General features: G+C 37.0%; 1 protein-coding gene across 1 annotated transcript; it reads left to right on the top strand.

The window, feature by feature from the left end:
• The first annotated feature begins 6,857 nt into the window (after positions 1 to 6,857).
• On the top strand, positions 6,858 to 8,081 carry LOC146460678 (uncharacterized). The gene is made up of 2 exons (XM_085087867.1): positions 6,858 to 6,954; positions 7,328 to 8,081. The coding sequence occupies exons 1-2, from the start codon at positions 6,940 to 6,942 to the stop codon at positions 7,739 to 7,741; spliced, it is 429 nt and encodes a 142-aa protein (XP_084943993.1). The 5' UTR covers positions 6,858 to 6,939; the 3' UTR covers positions 7,742 to 8,081.
• Positions 8,082 to 18,094: the final 10,013 nt, after the last annotated feature.

The raw sequence follows: 18,094 nt of genomic DNA, 5'->3' as shown, positions 1-18,094 counted from the left end.
CGAACAACGTTTTTGTGTCGTCATGACGCCATTATCAAGTTCGGAGTAATTGAAATAAAGTCGATGTCAGAAATGTTAATTTTGGTAAACTATTTCTGATATTGACTTAATTTTAATTACTCCGAACTTGATAATGGCGTCATGACCACACCGAAACGTTGTTCTTTTTTATCGTTAATTTTCAATGGAAAATCCCCAATTTAAATCACTGCAAACAGAATTAAATTAAGAAGTCAAACGGTACGCTTCGCAAAGCGCGTGGTTATTCACATTGTTTGAGTTAACATTCGATGGTTATGATATGACTTGTGAAGTGATTTTTCACTTGCGTTTAACGTCAAAGAATATTTAAAAAATTCGTAAGACAACGTGATAGCAGGGGAAGGTAAATTTACTGCAAAAAGCACAAATCAATAGGAAAACTGAGTATTGTTTTATTAAATAAGTTTACACATTATTTCGCTTATTGACCTTATTATAAGCCTAGCGATACAAATCACATTTTCACCGTCAAATACCCACATTTATTTTTGTTTTCAGGCAAATATCAACAAATTTCCTGTTGACACCTTTGGTTGACTAACAATAAATTAAAAAAATCTGTTTAAATTCTGATTCCAAGCCTCTGACAATTTCCTTATATAGTAATAGCTGTTGCTTTTCCTTTGGAACCTATAAACATGGAGTTAATATCACTAATAACTTGCCACCACGATAGGAAACGTTCGTATATTTTCTATCCAAGCATTTTCCAGCGCTTAGGTTCTGTTCTTCTTTTTTTGCAATTTAGTTTACATGCATCTTGAGCTCAGCTCAAGTTTCTTCTAAACATTTTTAAATAGTCTTACATACAAGCTTTAAATAAACTTTATCCAAGAACATAAATATCCTGCGTTCCAGACACAGCCATTGATCACTGATAAACCCATTTTACTACGCCTTGCATGAGCAGTTTGTAGCAACCGAGAAGATTCCGCCCCCGATGTTCATCTTAACGTAATGGGACAGTTCACATGCCCGTTTGCCATAGGTTTTAAATGTTGCACCCAAGCACTTGTCGCGTGCTGAAGCCACATCTCTGCAGACAGGAATTTTAACTTTGATTCCTTTGGATAGTGCTTCCAACCTGTAAATACCCGAGAAACAGGAAGGCTCAGGAGTTGCTGCAACAGATCTTTTTCGTCTCGTTCCGGTTTGTTCATGTGGCGTGGTCACATAAACAGCAGCCTCAACAGTGTTGTTCGTAGATTTACTGCTTGCGTCATAGCTGGAAGTCTCTGGGCTTGCTGAACTTGCTTCACCTGTCAGTCTTAAAATGCCAAGGGCCTCATATAGCAAAGCACTCTCCTCGTTTTCCTCATTTACGATCAGTTTCTCGAACTCCTTGTCAATGGTATCCCGTGACGATTCTTCTGATGTGATCGCACGACCACTTCCGAGGATAAATACGGCGGCAAGAATAAAAGCAACCTACGATAAAAACAGCACGGTTAATTCTGGCAAATCGTTAAATACTTAACAAGCTAGTGATTTGCGCCTACCTTCTTCGGTCTTGCAAGATAAAGACACTCATGCATAGTAGTATTGATCTATCGTCAAATTTTTCTTGGAAAAACTTCAAGGGAGACAATGACATCTAGTGACAAGACTAGATTGTTGGATAAAGTGACGGAGATGAAAGTGTAAGCGAAAAATGTTGGACTAATTATTCCAAGAAGTAAAATGGACAAAAAGAACATAAAAGTTGTTCTGCTATGCATTCGTCATTTCGGCTTACGAAAAGTGGGACCATATTTCCATGTAAAGCTGGTTGAATTATACTCAGGAAAATACAGGGAGATGTAAAGAATCAACCCTAAGAGGACACAGAAAAAATCTCAGATTTTTTCTGTGTCCTCTTATGGTTGATTCTTTACATCTCCCTGTATTTTCCTTTATTTAATATCATGCAGTGACATAGGTTGGTTGGTTGGAGGCTCCTTCATGGGTGTGACATTTCTTGAAATTAATGTGACTGCAGGATGCAGTTAAGCCTTAATGTGTTGCTTGTGATGGACTGCGTGACCGCATGATGCGGTTCGTAAGTCCAACCCACAAAAATGACCCTTGCTCGCCAACGAGTCCTCAGTAGTTCAGATGTTAGAGCATCCGATCTAGAACACGGAGGGTCGTGGGTTCGAATCCCATCTGGGGGCTCAGATTTTTTCTCTGTTCTCTTGTGGTTGATTCTTTACATCTCCCTCTATTTTCCTTTATATAATATCATGCAGTAACATAGGTTGAATTATACTCCCGTTAGATTTTCGAAAAGTATACATTAAAAAATATAGCCACCCACCTTCAAAATTTCCATGTCTTCGTTTTCTGCTCTAAGAATAAAATACTTTAAACTCCTGGTATTCTCAAGCCGACGATTCGTGGACTTAATGTCCAAGCAGAAAATGGTGCTCATTTTATAAGAAAGAGCGATCCAAATTTGGTTCATGTTCATGTACATTTTCTCCCTATTACTTCATTCGTTGTATTTGTACTCTCTCGTTTTACTCTTTCAACGTAATTTCGAGTCATGCAGCCGTTTCTAGACCATAAAATGGAATTCTTTCGATTGTGATCCTTTTGGTAATAGAATTCCACTGAATGCCATCGTTTTAGCAATGTTAAAGCGCCATGCTGACGCCACAACTTTGCGCGACCAATTAAATCGTTCCTTTCAAACATACTGAAAACCAACTCTTCTCGCGTTACAAGGATTTTGCAGTAAGTCTCACACCGCAAAAATAGAAAGAAGTCCTTGGTTGATGTGAAGAAATTATTTTAACAACAATCTTATCCGGTAATTTGAAGTTTTTATTTAAATAAAATATTCTCCCCCTTAAGTTAAAAATATCAAAACTAAGTATGGTATGTTTGGTGAAGCATCGCGATAAATGATCCTGATTCCATAGTCACAGCGCGCACCTGGCAAAGCATACGGTTTTATTTCTGAACTTGTAATTCCTCTCTCACTGATTTAAACTGTGAATTTTCTATTACAACCAATACATTCGAATTATAGGGAATAAATCCATTTATTGTTCATCTTTATTCTTCTATATCATCTTCTTTTTCACGATTATTTACACATATTCTTAAAATTGAACGACAACAGGTTCGAGAAGGTATCGATGTATGATGACGTCACGGCCATTGTTCAATTCTGAATGAATGTATTTTGGGCAAAAAATATCATTCCTAACAACATTTCCGTTGCACTCCTAAAAGGAACGTAAAACTATTGTCGTTTTATAGAACGTTTTAATCTAGTTTTTGTTTTTCTGCGTTGTGTTGCGTGAGATCTACTTTCGCTTTGTCTCAACCAAGTTCAATAATTCAATATATTGCCTTCCATCGATGGCAACGTTTTTCGTCAAGCTGAATGTCGTGAGAGGGCAAGCTAATCAGGAAAGAGGGGAGAGGCAATAGGAGAGTCACTCATTTTTACGCAAAAGAACGTAGTGTTACATTAGTATCACGATTGTTGCATAAGTGTAAGGCCCCTCTTCCAAGTTTCAGACAAGCAGCTCGGCTCGCTCGATAAGCGCGATTGAGCCTGGGAACATTAGATTTAAGGACCCTAAAGTATAGAACTCTATAATTGAAAATACTAAATCCTGATCTTTTTACCCTGTTAAAGGCCAAGTAGCATGGGCAACACTTTCTTGCAACTTGTCGCGCAAAAAATATTGCGTTGAAAGTTGCGATTGTTTGTTGCGTGTATTACCACCTAGGAGGGAGACAAATTTTCATGTTGCAGAAGGTAGACTTCGTTTCTTTTTTCTGCGCGGAGGTGGTAATACAGACAACAAACAATCACAACTTGTAACCACAGGGCCCCCACACAAACTTTGTGACCGTTTGTATTTTGAATTTATAGAGGAAATGTATGGGAATGTCGAAAATCCTTGTTTATCGTACTAGATTGCGATAAATATTATTATTTAACATTAAAATAATCATATTTTTACCTTAAATGTTGTGTGTTTTCGTTCTTGAGGTTAAAGACGGCGAATTTAGCGATTTGAGGGGTAGGCGTTGGACGTTCAGTCGAGTGTAATCGTAACTATAAAGTTTCCACTGTTTTCGAGATACAGCTATTTCAATTAACGTTGTCGGATCAAAGTGTAAAGTTGTAAGACAAGACCTCAAGATTCTGTGGATTTTTTTATGAATAAGTTCATCAGCTTTCATCAAAATCAGCCATGCCTCGTCCGTCCAGTGAAGATATACGATGGCGACCCATTTGGATGAAAGAAATGTTAGGATATCGAACGGATGAGGTGGCAGCCTCTTTGAAGATGTCTTTATTAAAGCTTTAAGCTTTGATCCGACAACGTTAATTGAAATAGCTGTATACAGATATGATCGATAACCTATGGTTCACCATTGTGAAATGGGCAAAATTTGATGAGTTGGTTAGTGATCGAAGGGGGTAATATGTTGAGTTCGCTCATGGTTACTGCTCACTGCACTGGTGCGCGGTATTTCCAGAATCCCATAGAAGATTTTCAACTGGAGGCTTCCAGTTTTTATTTTGATTCAATGACGCCCCTCTGGAACAACAAATATGCCAGACGTTTCACGGTGTACATTTGCCCGAGGTAATTTGCTCGGTAAAAGCATCAGTAATATGCATAATAATGCCTCTTCCCTTTTGTTTACTATTCATAAAAAATCTAAGAATTTGTTTACTATTCATAAAAAATCTAAGAAATGTTGTACCCATACAAAGTAGAAATAAAACCAATTGCTACACGCGACTGGTAAGGTATTTTCAGAACACCCTTTTTCATGCCTAGACCGGATAAGTTGCCTTTCCATGAATGCCGGAATGTTCAAATTTTTCATTCCCAATGGGAATGGGTTGCTGAAATTTCATTCATGTCCTTACCGCGTAGCCACGGTGCGAGATTGTCAAATCCTAAAGGACATAATCACGCATTTGCTTTCTTTCCTCCTACTCTGTTTTAATACTAAATATCATAAATTACAAAGAATTTCAGAGTTGATTATCAAAAAGTTCATTTCGAAAAGCAGTATGCACTTAAAAAACTATAAAAATGAAAACTGGTATTGATAACGAAGAGGTCACACTTGAGCAGAAATTGAATATAACCAGAAAATACTCTATTCTTTTGGTGAAATACTCAATAAAGAAAGTTTGTCCAGTGTCATTAAAGAGATGGACGGCGAGATTCTGGAAGTTGAGCGGAAAATATACACGAGTTTTCGTCCATGGATGTACTAGTGTTTCAGATATAGTGCAGATGATCCATGAGAACGATCTCTTTCATATGCAGCCAGTGTTTTCCAGTGTGGCGCACACCTTTGCAGTGATACCTGACCATGCTGATATTTTCATTCTTGTGAAAGATTACCAGTTTTCCTCATGAACTCACGCTTCCCTGGGACCGCGATCCTGATGGTCAGCAGAAGGCACTTTTTACTTCATTATGTTTGAAAATAGGGCAGTTGGTATTTTCGTCAATTCCCTTTTTTCTTTTGGACAAAGAAGGTTGAGTCTTATTAGCGTCAGTAGAAAAGAATATATTGAGTTGTTTTGAACGATAACAGCTTTTTAATTTCTTTGTGGTAATTAGAGAGAACCAGGAAGTAAGAGAAGTTTATATGAATTTTGGCGCGACTTTTTTCGGAAGAGTCACAAAATGTCACGCAAAACAGCCAAAAAAAAACCTCATTTGACACATTTCTATAAAAAGACATTCCTTTTTCCGCTCGTTGTAAGGGTGCAACGGAAATGGTGTTAGGAATGATATTTTTTATCCAAAACAAATTTATCCAGAATCGTGCAATGGTCATGATGTCATCATTATACATCGATAGCTTTTCGAACCTGATGTCGTTCAATTTGTAGAATATGTGCAAATAATCGTAAAACAGAAGATAATAGAGAAGGAAAAAAAGGTGAATAACAACTGGTTTTATTCCCTGTAATTTACCTGTTTCTGTTGTAATAGGAAAGCCGCAAATTAAATCGTGCAAAGTGGAATTATATTCAGAAATCAAACCATATGTTTCGCTATGTGTTCGCGGTAACTCCGGAAATCAGTATCGTTTATCACAAATTGCTTGTCAAACATTTGATATGTAACTTTTAAGGAAAGAATATTTGCGTACATAAAAACAAATCACTAGAAAATTCTGTTAAAAATAGTTTCTTCCCAACAATCGGGAACTTGTTATTATTATTATAGCAGTAAAAAAGTCCATATGCTATTTACAGATAAAATAGTATGACGGGGCGCGAATGCTAATAATATATAAAGTGGAAGAAAAATGAAAATAAATAAATAAATAAAATGTATAATACAGTTAATAAATAAAATACTTTGGCTTTGTCGACTGTTTCTGGCTACATATTGAATTATTATTATTATTATTATTATTATTATTATTATTATTATTATTATTATTATTATCATTATTTTTGCACTGTGCGGCATACTGCAAAATGCTTGTCAGGCGGGAAGATACAGTTATTCTTTTATTCTGAAAGGAGTGATTTTTTTTTCACTCGCGAGCATAGGGCGGGTGATACACAGTTTTAACTTACATTCTCACAGGAAGTTGTAGCGTCATAACGGTGTTTAAACATTGCTAAAAGGATTGGAGGAATTCTCTTTTATCCGTGTAGAAACTGACTCAAAAGTAGTTTAAGACCAGAAACGAGAAGTGTACATATTTATCGATTGAAGTAATGATCGACAAACTGTACTTTCCCTCTTGTCGATGTATGAACCCAATTTGTATCGCTCTTTCTTATAAAAGGACCACCATTTTCTGCTTTGCAACATAGTCCACGAATCCACAGCTTGAGAAGACTAAACAACAAATTTGCAGAAGTGTAAAGAATTTTAACGCTCAGAACAGAAAATAAAGGACATGGAAATTTTTAAGGTGAGTGTCTATTTTGTTAATCTATATTTCTTTAAAAATGAAACGGGAGTATGACTAAACAGTTTAATGTGGCACAATTGTTCCATTTCTCGTGAGACTAAAGATCGAACGCACCGCAAAAGAAAATCCGAGGTATTATCTTTTTTTGTGCCGTTTTTGTCTACTCGGCTAAATTAATCAAGAATGTTTGGGGCACATTCATCGGTGTAGCTTGATCAAATAATTTAGTCCTTGAATTCCTTTGCAGTTTCCCAAGGAGAATTTGGCGTATTTTTGTCATTAGAAGAATTATGCTCACATCATTAGCTTTTTGACTACTAAAGGATTACTCCGCACAATTACAACAGAATTAATCGTGTTGTTTTTATCGTAGGTTGCTTTTATTCTTGCTGCAATTTTCAGCATCGGAAGTGGTCGAACGATCACATCAGAAGAATCTTCTAGGGACACAATCGAAGGACCAGAGATTTCCAGCTTTGACGCAAGCAGCGAATCTAAGACCGAAGTTGATATAGCCGCTGTCAATATGGACGCATCCCCTAACCAGACCACTACGAGACGAAAAAGATCCATTGGAACTCGTGAGCCTTCCTGTTTCTCGGGTACTTACAAAATGACACTGCTGTCCAACGGTGTCAAAGTAAAAGAACCAGTCTGCTTAAATGTGACTTCTGATAACAGCAAGTGCACAACAGGTGCAACACAGGAATGTGAACCCCATTACGTAAAGATGAACATCTGGGGCGAGACATTTAAGATTGCTAAACATTGCAAATGCAAGGTATAGTAAAATGAGTTCATTAATGAAAGGTAGCTGTGTCTGGAACGCAGGGTATTTATCATGATACGTAAGACCTTTGAGATTTGAGCTGATCAATTCCTTTGTATAGGTGCTTTTTTTAAGATTTACAGTTAAAAGAACAGGTAAAGATAAAAACTGTTTGAATTAGAAATTTTAGGGAAACATGACTGTAGTAAGATAATCACAAATGACGTCTTTCTAAACAATCAGAACTTTTACGAAACCTTGCAGCTATCAAAGCGTGGGACAAAATGCTCCCTGAACACAGGAAAACACTCGGATGGCATATAGGAGCGCTTACTCTTCTAGAGGCAAGTCATTTGGGAACTTGCACAGACGTTTTTGAGCCACGGACGGCAACCGGAAATTGAATTTTTCCCTTTATTGGAGCGTTTCACGCCATTGCGTTTGGAACTTCACGCCACAGTCATCAACAATAGCTTTTCCTGTCCGTGGTAATGAGCAAAACTACGTCAAAAGAGAAAACATTCGACTTCCGGTTGCCGTCCGTCAATCACGAACGTCTGTGCTTAAGCTTCCACAGCAGCTCATGTTCATAGATTCCGAATGAAAAAAACAACTATTACATAGAGAATTGTGAGGCCAGCGTAGAATCAGAATTGAAACAGTTTTTTCTCTTTTTATTAATTTTTATTTAACAAATATTTGAACAAGGAAATATATTGATATTTGTACTGAAAACATGTATAAACTATTTAATATCCAATTTACTTGGTACAAAGCTGCAATACAGTCAAAAATATCTACAAGAGATTAACTGTGCATTGTTTTTATACTGATCATGAAAATATGTTCTGTATTTAAAGTTTGTAATTTTTAAGGTAACAAAGCATCGTGTAAAGTTTTTTCAATAAAAGAGATAAACCACCATTCAACTGATTCTTGAGTTTGCTGTTAATGTGTCCGGATTGGTATCCCACTGAAAATCAGTTTTCAGTTGTTTGCTATAACTATAAAAGTAGAGACTTTTCTCTTAAGTAAGAGTAGAGTGGACATCACGCCGCTGAGTTCGCACGAAGCATTGACGGCGCTCGCAGCAACCAAAATGGAAGGTATGGCTGAAATGATGGGTTATGCGAATTACTAGGGAGGGGTAATGAGGTGTATTGATTACGGGGTAATCATGGGATATATGTGACTTCATGGGTATAAGTAGAGATTTTGGTGGCGTGGATTCATGGGATATGTGTGACTTCATGGGTATGAGTAGAGGTGTTGGTGGCGTGGATTCATAAGGGATTTCAATGAGATGTCAGTGAAATCATGGTAATAAGTGTAATGATGAGTGGGATGGGTGGATGGCATATATGAGATAATTTGTGACAAAATTAGTGAGTATCTGTGAGTAAGTAATTACGTTAGTAAATCTACCACATAGCGATGTACTCAAATTTGTGAATCCGCTCAACAAGTTCGGGTGGGACGTGTTTTGAAAATCGATAAAAGATTGACAGAGAACTAATCAAAGGCCAACAATGTTATTGCACAAGGACCAATCAATGCAAAGGACATCAGACTTCAATTAATGTAAAAAAAATTGCGAAATTTTGGAAATGAATGACAAAAACGGCACACTGGCAACTAAAGGAATAAAACTGGTAATGGTTAAGTAACCGAAATAAAATCATAAAATCTAAAAATGGTGGCCCGCGGGAAAAAGTTGTTTTGAAGGGTATGTCAGATTAACACTTTTAAACAAAGGTCTTAATTTATTTATGCGATCACTATGACCGTGATGTGCAAAAGTATCGGAGCAAGAAATATGCGTTATTGACCAAGCGTGAGGTCAAGATGGCTGGATATTGGCCAAGTTCTTTTTTTGCGTTTTTATGGACCGAGACGAAGTCGAGGTCCATAAAAACGCAAAAAAAGAACGAGGCCAATATCCAGCCATCTTGACCGAGCAAGCTTGGTCAATAAAGGATTTATTATATGGCTTTACCATCAAGTTAAAACTACAATAACAAAACAAAACACGACATGAAACTGCTCTACTCGGAAAGAAATTCTTCGTAGCCGGCCGGTGCAAGATTTATTTTCAGTGCACCTTTGGATTAGCATGTAATGGTGGAAAACAAGGAATCCTAAATTATCTCAGGGCTCTAACTTTATAATGGCTTAAAGGAAGTGTACAATTATTGAGAACGAAAAATTTAGATTTTCGCAAGAGCGGGAAGATTTGAATAGAATCCGGCAAACTCGCCATTTTCAGGCGATCGCGCGGTGGCGTAAATAATAAAATTTTTTTACACAGTTTTCGGCTTCCAATCATTAATTCTTGAATGAAACAATAGATTTTGAGATTATATGCAAACATAAGCCGAAGAAAAGAGCAGGTAAATCAGAAAACTGGGCGAAACTTTGACACGATTTTGTTGTTTACAACAAGCAAGAAGCGGCTGAATTAAAAACGTGAGCTTCTTCGGCGAACTTAAAAAAAATACTTTTCTGAACTGCTCTAAACACTAACCGCAACTTCCACTACGCTATGGTTTAAATACAGTCATTGCAAACCTAGAGAACTTATCAATTTGGCACTCGACTTGAGACAATAAGTTTTTCAAAATCAATTCTATCTAAAATACTACACACAGAGCAACTCACCGATTCAACTCAAATTCATTGTAGCTGAAACGAAGTTTTCACTACACCAGGACGATTCCATTCTCCTTCCTTTCCTTTAGGTAAATGTTGAGAGTTTACCGAACTTTTTAGTGAGCGTTTTCCCCCAAAACAACGAGAAAATCGAAGAAAACCCGCATTGTTGTTGGGATTAAACTTTCGATGCCAAGCGGACGGGCAACGGGTAATCCCGAGCGGGCAAGATAGCTCCATCTTGCCCGCTCGGGTAGCCAATCACAGCGCAGAATTTGACTCATCTTGCCCGCTCGCGGAGCCAGCCATATAATAAGACAGTGTAATGGTTAGTGAGTATTAAGCTGAATATCCATTTGTTGGCCTGTGTGGTGTTTATTCCGTATTGTCATCACTGTAAAGTTGAAATTTAATTATAATAATGAAGTGAAGAACAAAATACGATTGCTCAAGTTTAGGCTGACATTGGAATTTTTTTTTTTTTATCCAATTCTTGGTTCTTAGCTTTTACAGTTTGTAAACCATGAATTGTTGTTCATTTTTAGTTTCTAATTTTTATTACATACTTGGCCGTAGATTACCTGTAAACTAGCTGACTAAGCTAAGCGTAAATCCCACGTTAAATAATAAATAAAGTATCGTTACATTAGTGTCACGCTTGTTGCATATTTTAAGGCCTGTTTAAATGGTTTCAACATTTCACCATCGTTCTTTCGACAAAAGTTGAACGGATGCTGGGCAAATGTTGAACAAATGTTGAAAGGAGTGTTCAAATAGCTTCAACACCATACAAATTTTTTCAGAACAAAGAAAATGTTGTATAGTGTTGAACGAAAGTTTAAACCAATTTAAATTTCATTCAACACGCTTTCAACAATGTTGGACGTAATATATCAAACACGACGAAGAGTGTTTCATCAGATATCCAAACACTGAGAAGTAGGTTGATAAAACGAGGCGCAGCCGAGTTTTTTTAAACGACTTCGAAGTGTTTGGATTTCTGATGAAACACACTTTCGAGTGTTTGATATGGCTTCTCAAATGATTAACAATTCTTGGATAAATTCAAGGCTAAAGTTGGCAAAATTTTATGTTAATTAGGATCACATATCCAAACCACGGTCACGGTAGTGATTTTCTTTGTTTTTTCTTGATGAATTATTAATGAGTTTGAGAAGTAATATATCAAACACGAGAAGGTGTGTTTCATCAGATATCCAAACACTGAGAAATAGGTTGAAAAAACCAGGCGCAGCCGAGTTTCTTTAAACGACTTCGAGGTGTTTGGATATCAGATTAAACAAACTTTCGAGTGTTTGATATGACTTCTCAGATGATCAATAATTCTTGGAGGAATAGGACATTTTCATGATGGCGTCAATTGACTACAACTACTAGAATCCTTCAGTTTTTTGTTTTCTCACGCTAATTAGAGCTATTGTTCTTTGCTCTCCACTGGGATTACAAAATTTGAATTTGAAAAGGAAAACGAAATGAATTCTGGTAGTTGTAGTCAAATGACGCCATCATGAAAATGGCCTATTCAAGGCTAAAGTTGGCAAAAATGTTATGGTAATTAGGAACACATATCCAAACCAAGGTCACAGTAGTGATTTTCTTTGTTTTCTTTTGATGAATTTTTAATGAGTTTGAGAAGACCTGTTCAAACGCTCCCAACATCTGGTTCAACAAAGTGTTGAACGTATGTTGAACCAAATGTTGTAACCGCTTAAACGAGCCTTAATGTAGCCGTAACGTCATCATACCGTTACGACATCTTTTCGAACCTGTACATGTTGCTGTCCAATTTGTAGAATATGCGTAAATGATCTCGAAAAGACGAACAATAATTGGTCTTATTCCATAGAATTGAGTTGTTTTAATCCTTATAAGTAAAGGTTTAGATATAAATAGCAAGTGGAAATAAACGATAAAAACAAACAACGTTTCTGTGTTGTCATGACGCCATTATCAAGTTCGAAGTAAGTCAATCAGAAATGTTAATTTTGGTGAGCTATTTCTGAAATTGACTTAATTTTAATTTCTCCGAACTTGATAATGGCGTCATGACCACACCGAAACGTTGTTCTTTTTTATCGTTAATTTTCAATGGAAAATCCCCAATTTAAATCACTGCAAACAGAATTAAATTAAGAAGTCAAACCGTACGCTTCGCTAAGGTACGCTTCGCCAAGCGCGGGGTTATTCACATTGTTTGAGTTAACATTCGATGGTTATGATATGACTTGTGAAGTGATTTTTCACTTGCGTTCATCGTCAAAGAATATTTAAAAAATTCGTAAAACAATGTGATAGCAGGGGAAGGTAAATTCACTGCAAAAAGCACAAATCAATGGGAAAACTGAGTATTGTTTTATTAAATAAGTTTACACAATATTTCGCTTATTGACCTTATTATAAACCCAGCGATACAAATCATATTTTGACCGTCAAATACCCACATTTATTTTTAAGTTTTCAGGCAACTATCAGCAAATTTCCTGTTGACATCTTTGGTTGACTAACAATAAATTAAAAAATCTGTTTAAATTCTGATTCCAAGCCTCTGACAATTTCCTTATATAGTAATAGCTGTTGCTTTTCCTTTGGAACCTATAAACATGGAGTTAATATCACTAATAACTTGCCACCACGATAGGAAACGTTCGTATATTTTCTATCCAAGCATTTTCCAGCGCTTAGGTTCTGTTCTTCTTTTTTTGCAATTTAGTTTACATGCATCTTGAGCTCAGCTCAAATTCTTCGAAATATTTTTAAATAGTCTTACATACAAGCTTTAAATAAACTTTATCCAAGAACATAAATATCCTGCGTTCCAGACACAGCCATTGATCACTGATAAACCTATTTTACTATGCCTTGCATGAGCAGTTTGTAGCGACCGAGAAGATCCCTCCCCCGATGTTCATCTTAACGTAATGGGACAGTTCACATGCCCGTTTGCCATAGGTTTTAAATGTTGCACCCAAACACTTGCCGCGTGCTGAAGCCACATCTCTGCAGACAGGAATTTTAACTTTGATTCCTTTGGATAGTGCTTCCAACCTGTAAATACCGGAGAAACAGGAAAGCTCAGGAGTTGCTGCAACAGATCTTTTTCGTCTCGTTCCGGTTTGTTCATGTGGCGTGGTCACATAAACAGCAGCTGCAACCGTGTTGTTCGTAGATTCACTGCTTGCGTCATAGCTGGAAGTCTCTGGGCTTGCTGAACTTGCTTCACCTGTCAGTCTTAAAATGCCAATGGCCTCATTTTGCACAGCACTTTCCTCGTCTTCATTTACGATCAGTTTGTCGAACTCCTTGTCAATGGTATCCCGTGACGATTCTTCTAATGTGATCGCACGACCAGTTCCGAGGATATATACGGCGGCAAGAATCAAAGCAACCTACGATAAAAACAGCACGGTTAATTCTGGCAAATCGTTAAATACTTAACAAGCTAGTGATTTGCGCCTAACTTCTTCAGTCTTGCAAGATAAAGACACTCATGCATAGTAGTATTGATCTATCGTCAAATTTTCCTTGGAAAAACTCCAAGGGAGACAATGACATCTAGTGACAAGACTAGATTGTTGGATGTAGTCACGGAGATGAAAGTGTAAGCGAAAAATGTTGGACTAATTATTCCAAGAAATAAAATGGACAAAAAGAACATAAAAGTTGTTCTGCTATGCATTCGTCATTTCGGCTTACGAAAAGTGGGACCATTTTTCCATGTAAAGCTGGTTGAATTATACTCAGGAAAATACAGGGAGATGTAAAGAATCAACCATAAGAGGACACAGAAAAAATCTGAACCCCCAGATGGGATTCATCTGGGGGCTCAGATTTTTTTCTGTGTCCTCTTATGGTTGATTCTTTACATCTCCCTGTATTTTCCTTTATGTAATATCATGCAGTGACATAGGTTGGTTGGTTGGTTGGTTGGAGGCTCCTTCATGGGTGAGACATTTCTTGCGATTAATGTGACTGAAGGATGCAGTTAAGCCTTAATGTGTTGCTTGTGATGGACTGCGTGACCGCATGATGCGGTTCGTAAGTCCAACCCACAAAAATGACCCTTGCTCGCCAACGAGTCCTCAGTAGCTCAGATGTTAGAGCATCTGATCTAGAACACGGAGGGTCGTGGGTTCGAATCCTATCTGGGGGTCAGATTTTTTCTGTGTCCTCTTGTGGTTGATTCTTTACATCTCCCTCTATTTTCCTTTATATAATATCATGCTGTAACATAGGTTGAATTATACTCCCGTTAAATTTTCGAAAAGTATACAAACCCACCTTCAAAATTTCCGTGTCTTCGTTTTGCTGCTCTAAGTATAAAATACTTTAAACTCCTGGTCTTCTCAAGCCGACGATTCGAGGACTTAATGTCTAAGCAGAAAATGGTGCTCATTTTATAAGAAAGAGCGATCCAAATTTGGTTCGTGTTCATGTACATTTTCTCCCTATTACTTCATTCGTTGTATTTGTACTCTCTCGTTTTACTCTTTCAACGTAATTTCGAGTCATGCAGCCGTTTCTAGACCATAAAATGGAATTCTTTCGATTGTGATCCTTTTGGCAATAGAATTCCACTGAGTGCCATCGTTTTTAGCAATGTTAAAGCGCGGTACTGACGCCACAACTTCGCGCGACCAATTAAATCGTTCCTTTCAAACATACTGAAAACCAACTCTTCTCCATTTCAAGGATTTTGCAGTAAGCCCCACACCGCAAAAGTAGAAAAAAAGTCCTTGGTTGATGTGAAGAAATTATTTTAACAACAATCTTATCCGGTAATTTGTAGTTTTTATTTAAATAAAATATTCTCTCCCTTAAGTTAAAAATATCAAAACTAAGTATGGTATGTTTGGTGAAGCATCGCGATAAATGATCCTGATTCCAGAGTCACAGCGCGCACCTGGCAAAGCATACGGTTTTATTTCTGAACTTGTAATTCCTCTCCCACTGATTTAAACTGTGAATTTTCTATTACAACCAATACAGTTAAATTATAGGAAATAAATCCATTTATTGTTCATCTTTATTCTTCTATATCATCTTCTTTTTCACGATTATTTACACATATTCTAAAAATTGAACGACAACAGGTTCCAGAAGGTATCGATGTATGATGACGTCACGGCCATTGTTCAATTCTGGATGAATGTATTTTGGGCAAAAAATATCATTCCTAACAACATTTCCGTTGCACTTCTAAAAGGAACGTAAAACTATTATCTTTTAATAGAACGCTTTAATCTAGTTTTTGTTTTTCTGCATTGTGTTGCGTGAGATCTACTTTCGGTTTGTCTCAACCAGGTTCAATAATTCAATATATTGCCTTCCATCGATGGCAACGTTTTTCGTCAAGCTGAATGTCGTGAGAGGGCAAGCTAATCAGGAAAGAGGGGAGAGGCGCGCAGTAGGAGAGTCACTCATTGTCACGCAAAAGAACGTAGTGTTACATTAGTATCACGATTGTTGCATAAGTGTAAGGCCCATTTAAACGGTTTCAACATTTGACCAACGTTCCTTCAGCAAAGGGGCAAATGTTGGACAAATGTTGATCAGAAAGGAGGGTTCAAACGGCTTAAAAACTATTCAACATTTTTGAGAAAAAAGAAAATGTTGTATGGTGTTGAATGAAAGTTTAAACCAATTTAATTGTTATTGAACACGCAACAATGTTGGACGCCCTGTTCAAACGCTCCCAACATCTGGTTCAACAAAGTGCTGAACGTAAGTTGAACCGAATGTTGTAACTGCTTAAACGGGCCTTTATGTAGCCGTAACGTCATCATACATACAATATGTTTTAGAAACTGTTGCTGTTTAATTTGTAGAATATGCGTAAATGACCGCGAAAAGAAGAACAATAATTGGTTTCATTCCATAGAATTGGGTTCTATTGGTTCCAGTGGAAAAATCCCCAATTTAAATCACTGAACACAGAATTGAATTCAGAAATCAAACCGTACGCTTAATTCGCCAAGCGCGCGGTTATTCAGATTGTTTGAGTTAACATTCGATGGTTATGATATGATTTGTGAAGTGATTTTTCACTTGCGCATGCGTTTCAACTTAAAGAATATTTCAAAATTCAGCACGAGTATACACGGGCAGGTGAACTGTCCCATTACGTTAAGATGAGTATCGGGGGAGGGATCTTCTCGGTTGCTACAAACTGCTCATGCAAGGCGTAGTCAAATCGATTCATAGGTAGAAACGGCTGTGTTTGGAACACAGGGTATTTATATGTCATCTTCGTTAAAGGTTATTTAACACTTTTAATAATATTAATTTAGAGGAAATTTGAGCTGAGATACTTTGTGGTGTTTCTTTAAAGTTTCATGTAAAAAAATAGACAAAGAAAAACTGTTTAAATTAAAAATTTACTGTTAACATGACAACTGTATTAAAATAATAACAAATCATTTTTCCACGGAATTACACAAAACCTTACAGCTAAGAGCGGGAAGAAGGCCAAGGTTGTTCAAAAAATGGATAACTATATCCAGCAGACAAATCACTATCCATCGGATCAAACGTATCAATAAATAAAATAAATAAATAAATAAATAAATAAATAAATAAATAAATGGGGAATTTCAGTGGAATCTACGGAGTGGCTCTTCTCTCCACTGTTTCCAGGTAGAATTGGAATTTGGAATTTGGAAATGTTGGTATTAACTGTAATGACATTTTATCCGCTTGATAGTGTTTTAAACGCGTTATCCACTCTTTCAACAACTCTTAATAACCCGTTATTCACTCTTTCAACAACAGGGGCCTGGAGGCAAAGGCATTAAGAGGTTATTTTATATGCGGCAGTCAATGTTCATAGATTCTGAAGGAGAAAAGACTGCTTTTAATCAGAGAATCGTAAGAGGCTAGCAATCAGAATTCAAACAGTTTGTCCATATTTATTTATTTCTATTCAACAAATAGTTTAACAAGAATTATGTTGATGTTTGCACTGAAAACGTATGTAAAACTTTTTTGTATCGAATTAACTCTGCACAAAGCTCCAATCAGAGTTGATCGGGAAGACGCGCCCCTCTTCCAAGTTTCAGACAAGCAGCTCGGCTTGCTCGATAAGCGCGATTGGGCCTGGGAACATTAGATTTAAGGACCCGAAAGTATAGAACTCTATAATTGAAAATACTAAATCCTGATCGTTTTCAAATTTTACCCTGTTGAAGGCCAAGTAACATGGGCAACATTTACTTGCAACTTGTCGCCCAACAAATGTTGCGTTGAAAGTTACGATTGTTTGTTGCAAGTATTACCACCTAGGAGGGAGACAAATTTTCATGTTGCAGAGGGTAGACTTCGTTTCTTTTTTCTGCGCGGTGGTGGAAATACAGACAACAAACAATCACAACTTGTAACCACAGGGCCCCCACACAAACTGTGTGACCGTTTGTATTTTTTATTTATAGAGGAAATGTATGAGAATGTCGAAAATCCTCGTATTATCCTCGTAGATTCTGAGGATTTTTTATGAATAACTTTATCAGCTTTCATCAAAATCAGCCATGCCTCGTCCGTCCAGTGAAGATATACGATGGCGACCCATTTGGATGAAAGAAATGTTAGGATATCAAACGGATGAGGTGGCAGCCTCTTTGAAGATGTCTTTAAGCTTTAAGCTTTGATCCGACAACGTTAATTGAAATAGCTGTATACAGATATGATCGATAACCTATGGTTCACCAT

Source organism: Pavona decussata, unplaced genomic scaffold, assembly GCF_977016875.1.
Source record: "Pavona decussata unplaced genomic scaffold, jaPavDecu1.1 SCAFFOLD_208, whole genome shotgun sequence".
Classification (NCBI taxonomy): Eukaryota; Metazoa; Cnidaria; class Anthozoa; order Scleractinia; family Agariciidae; genus Pavona; species Pavona decussata.
This window is presented reverse-complemented; position numbering and strand designations above follow the sequence as displayed.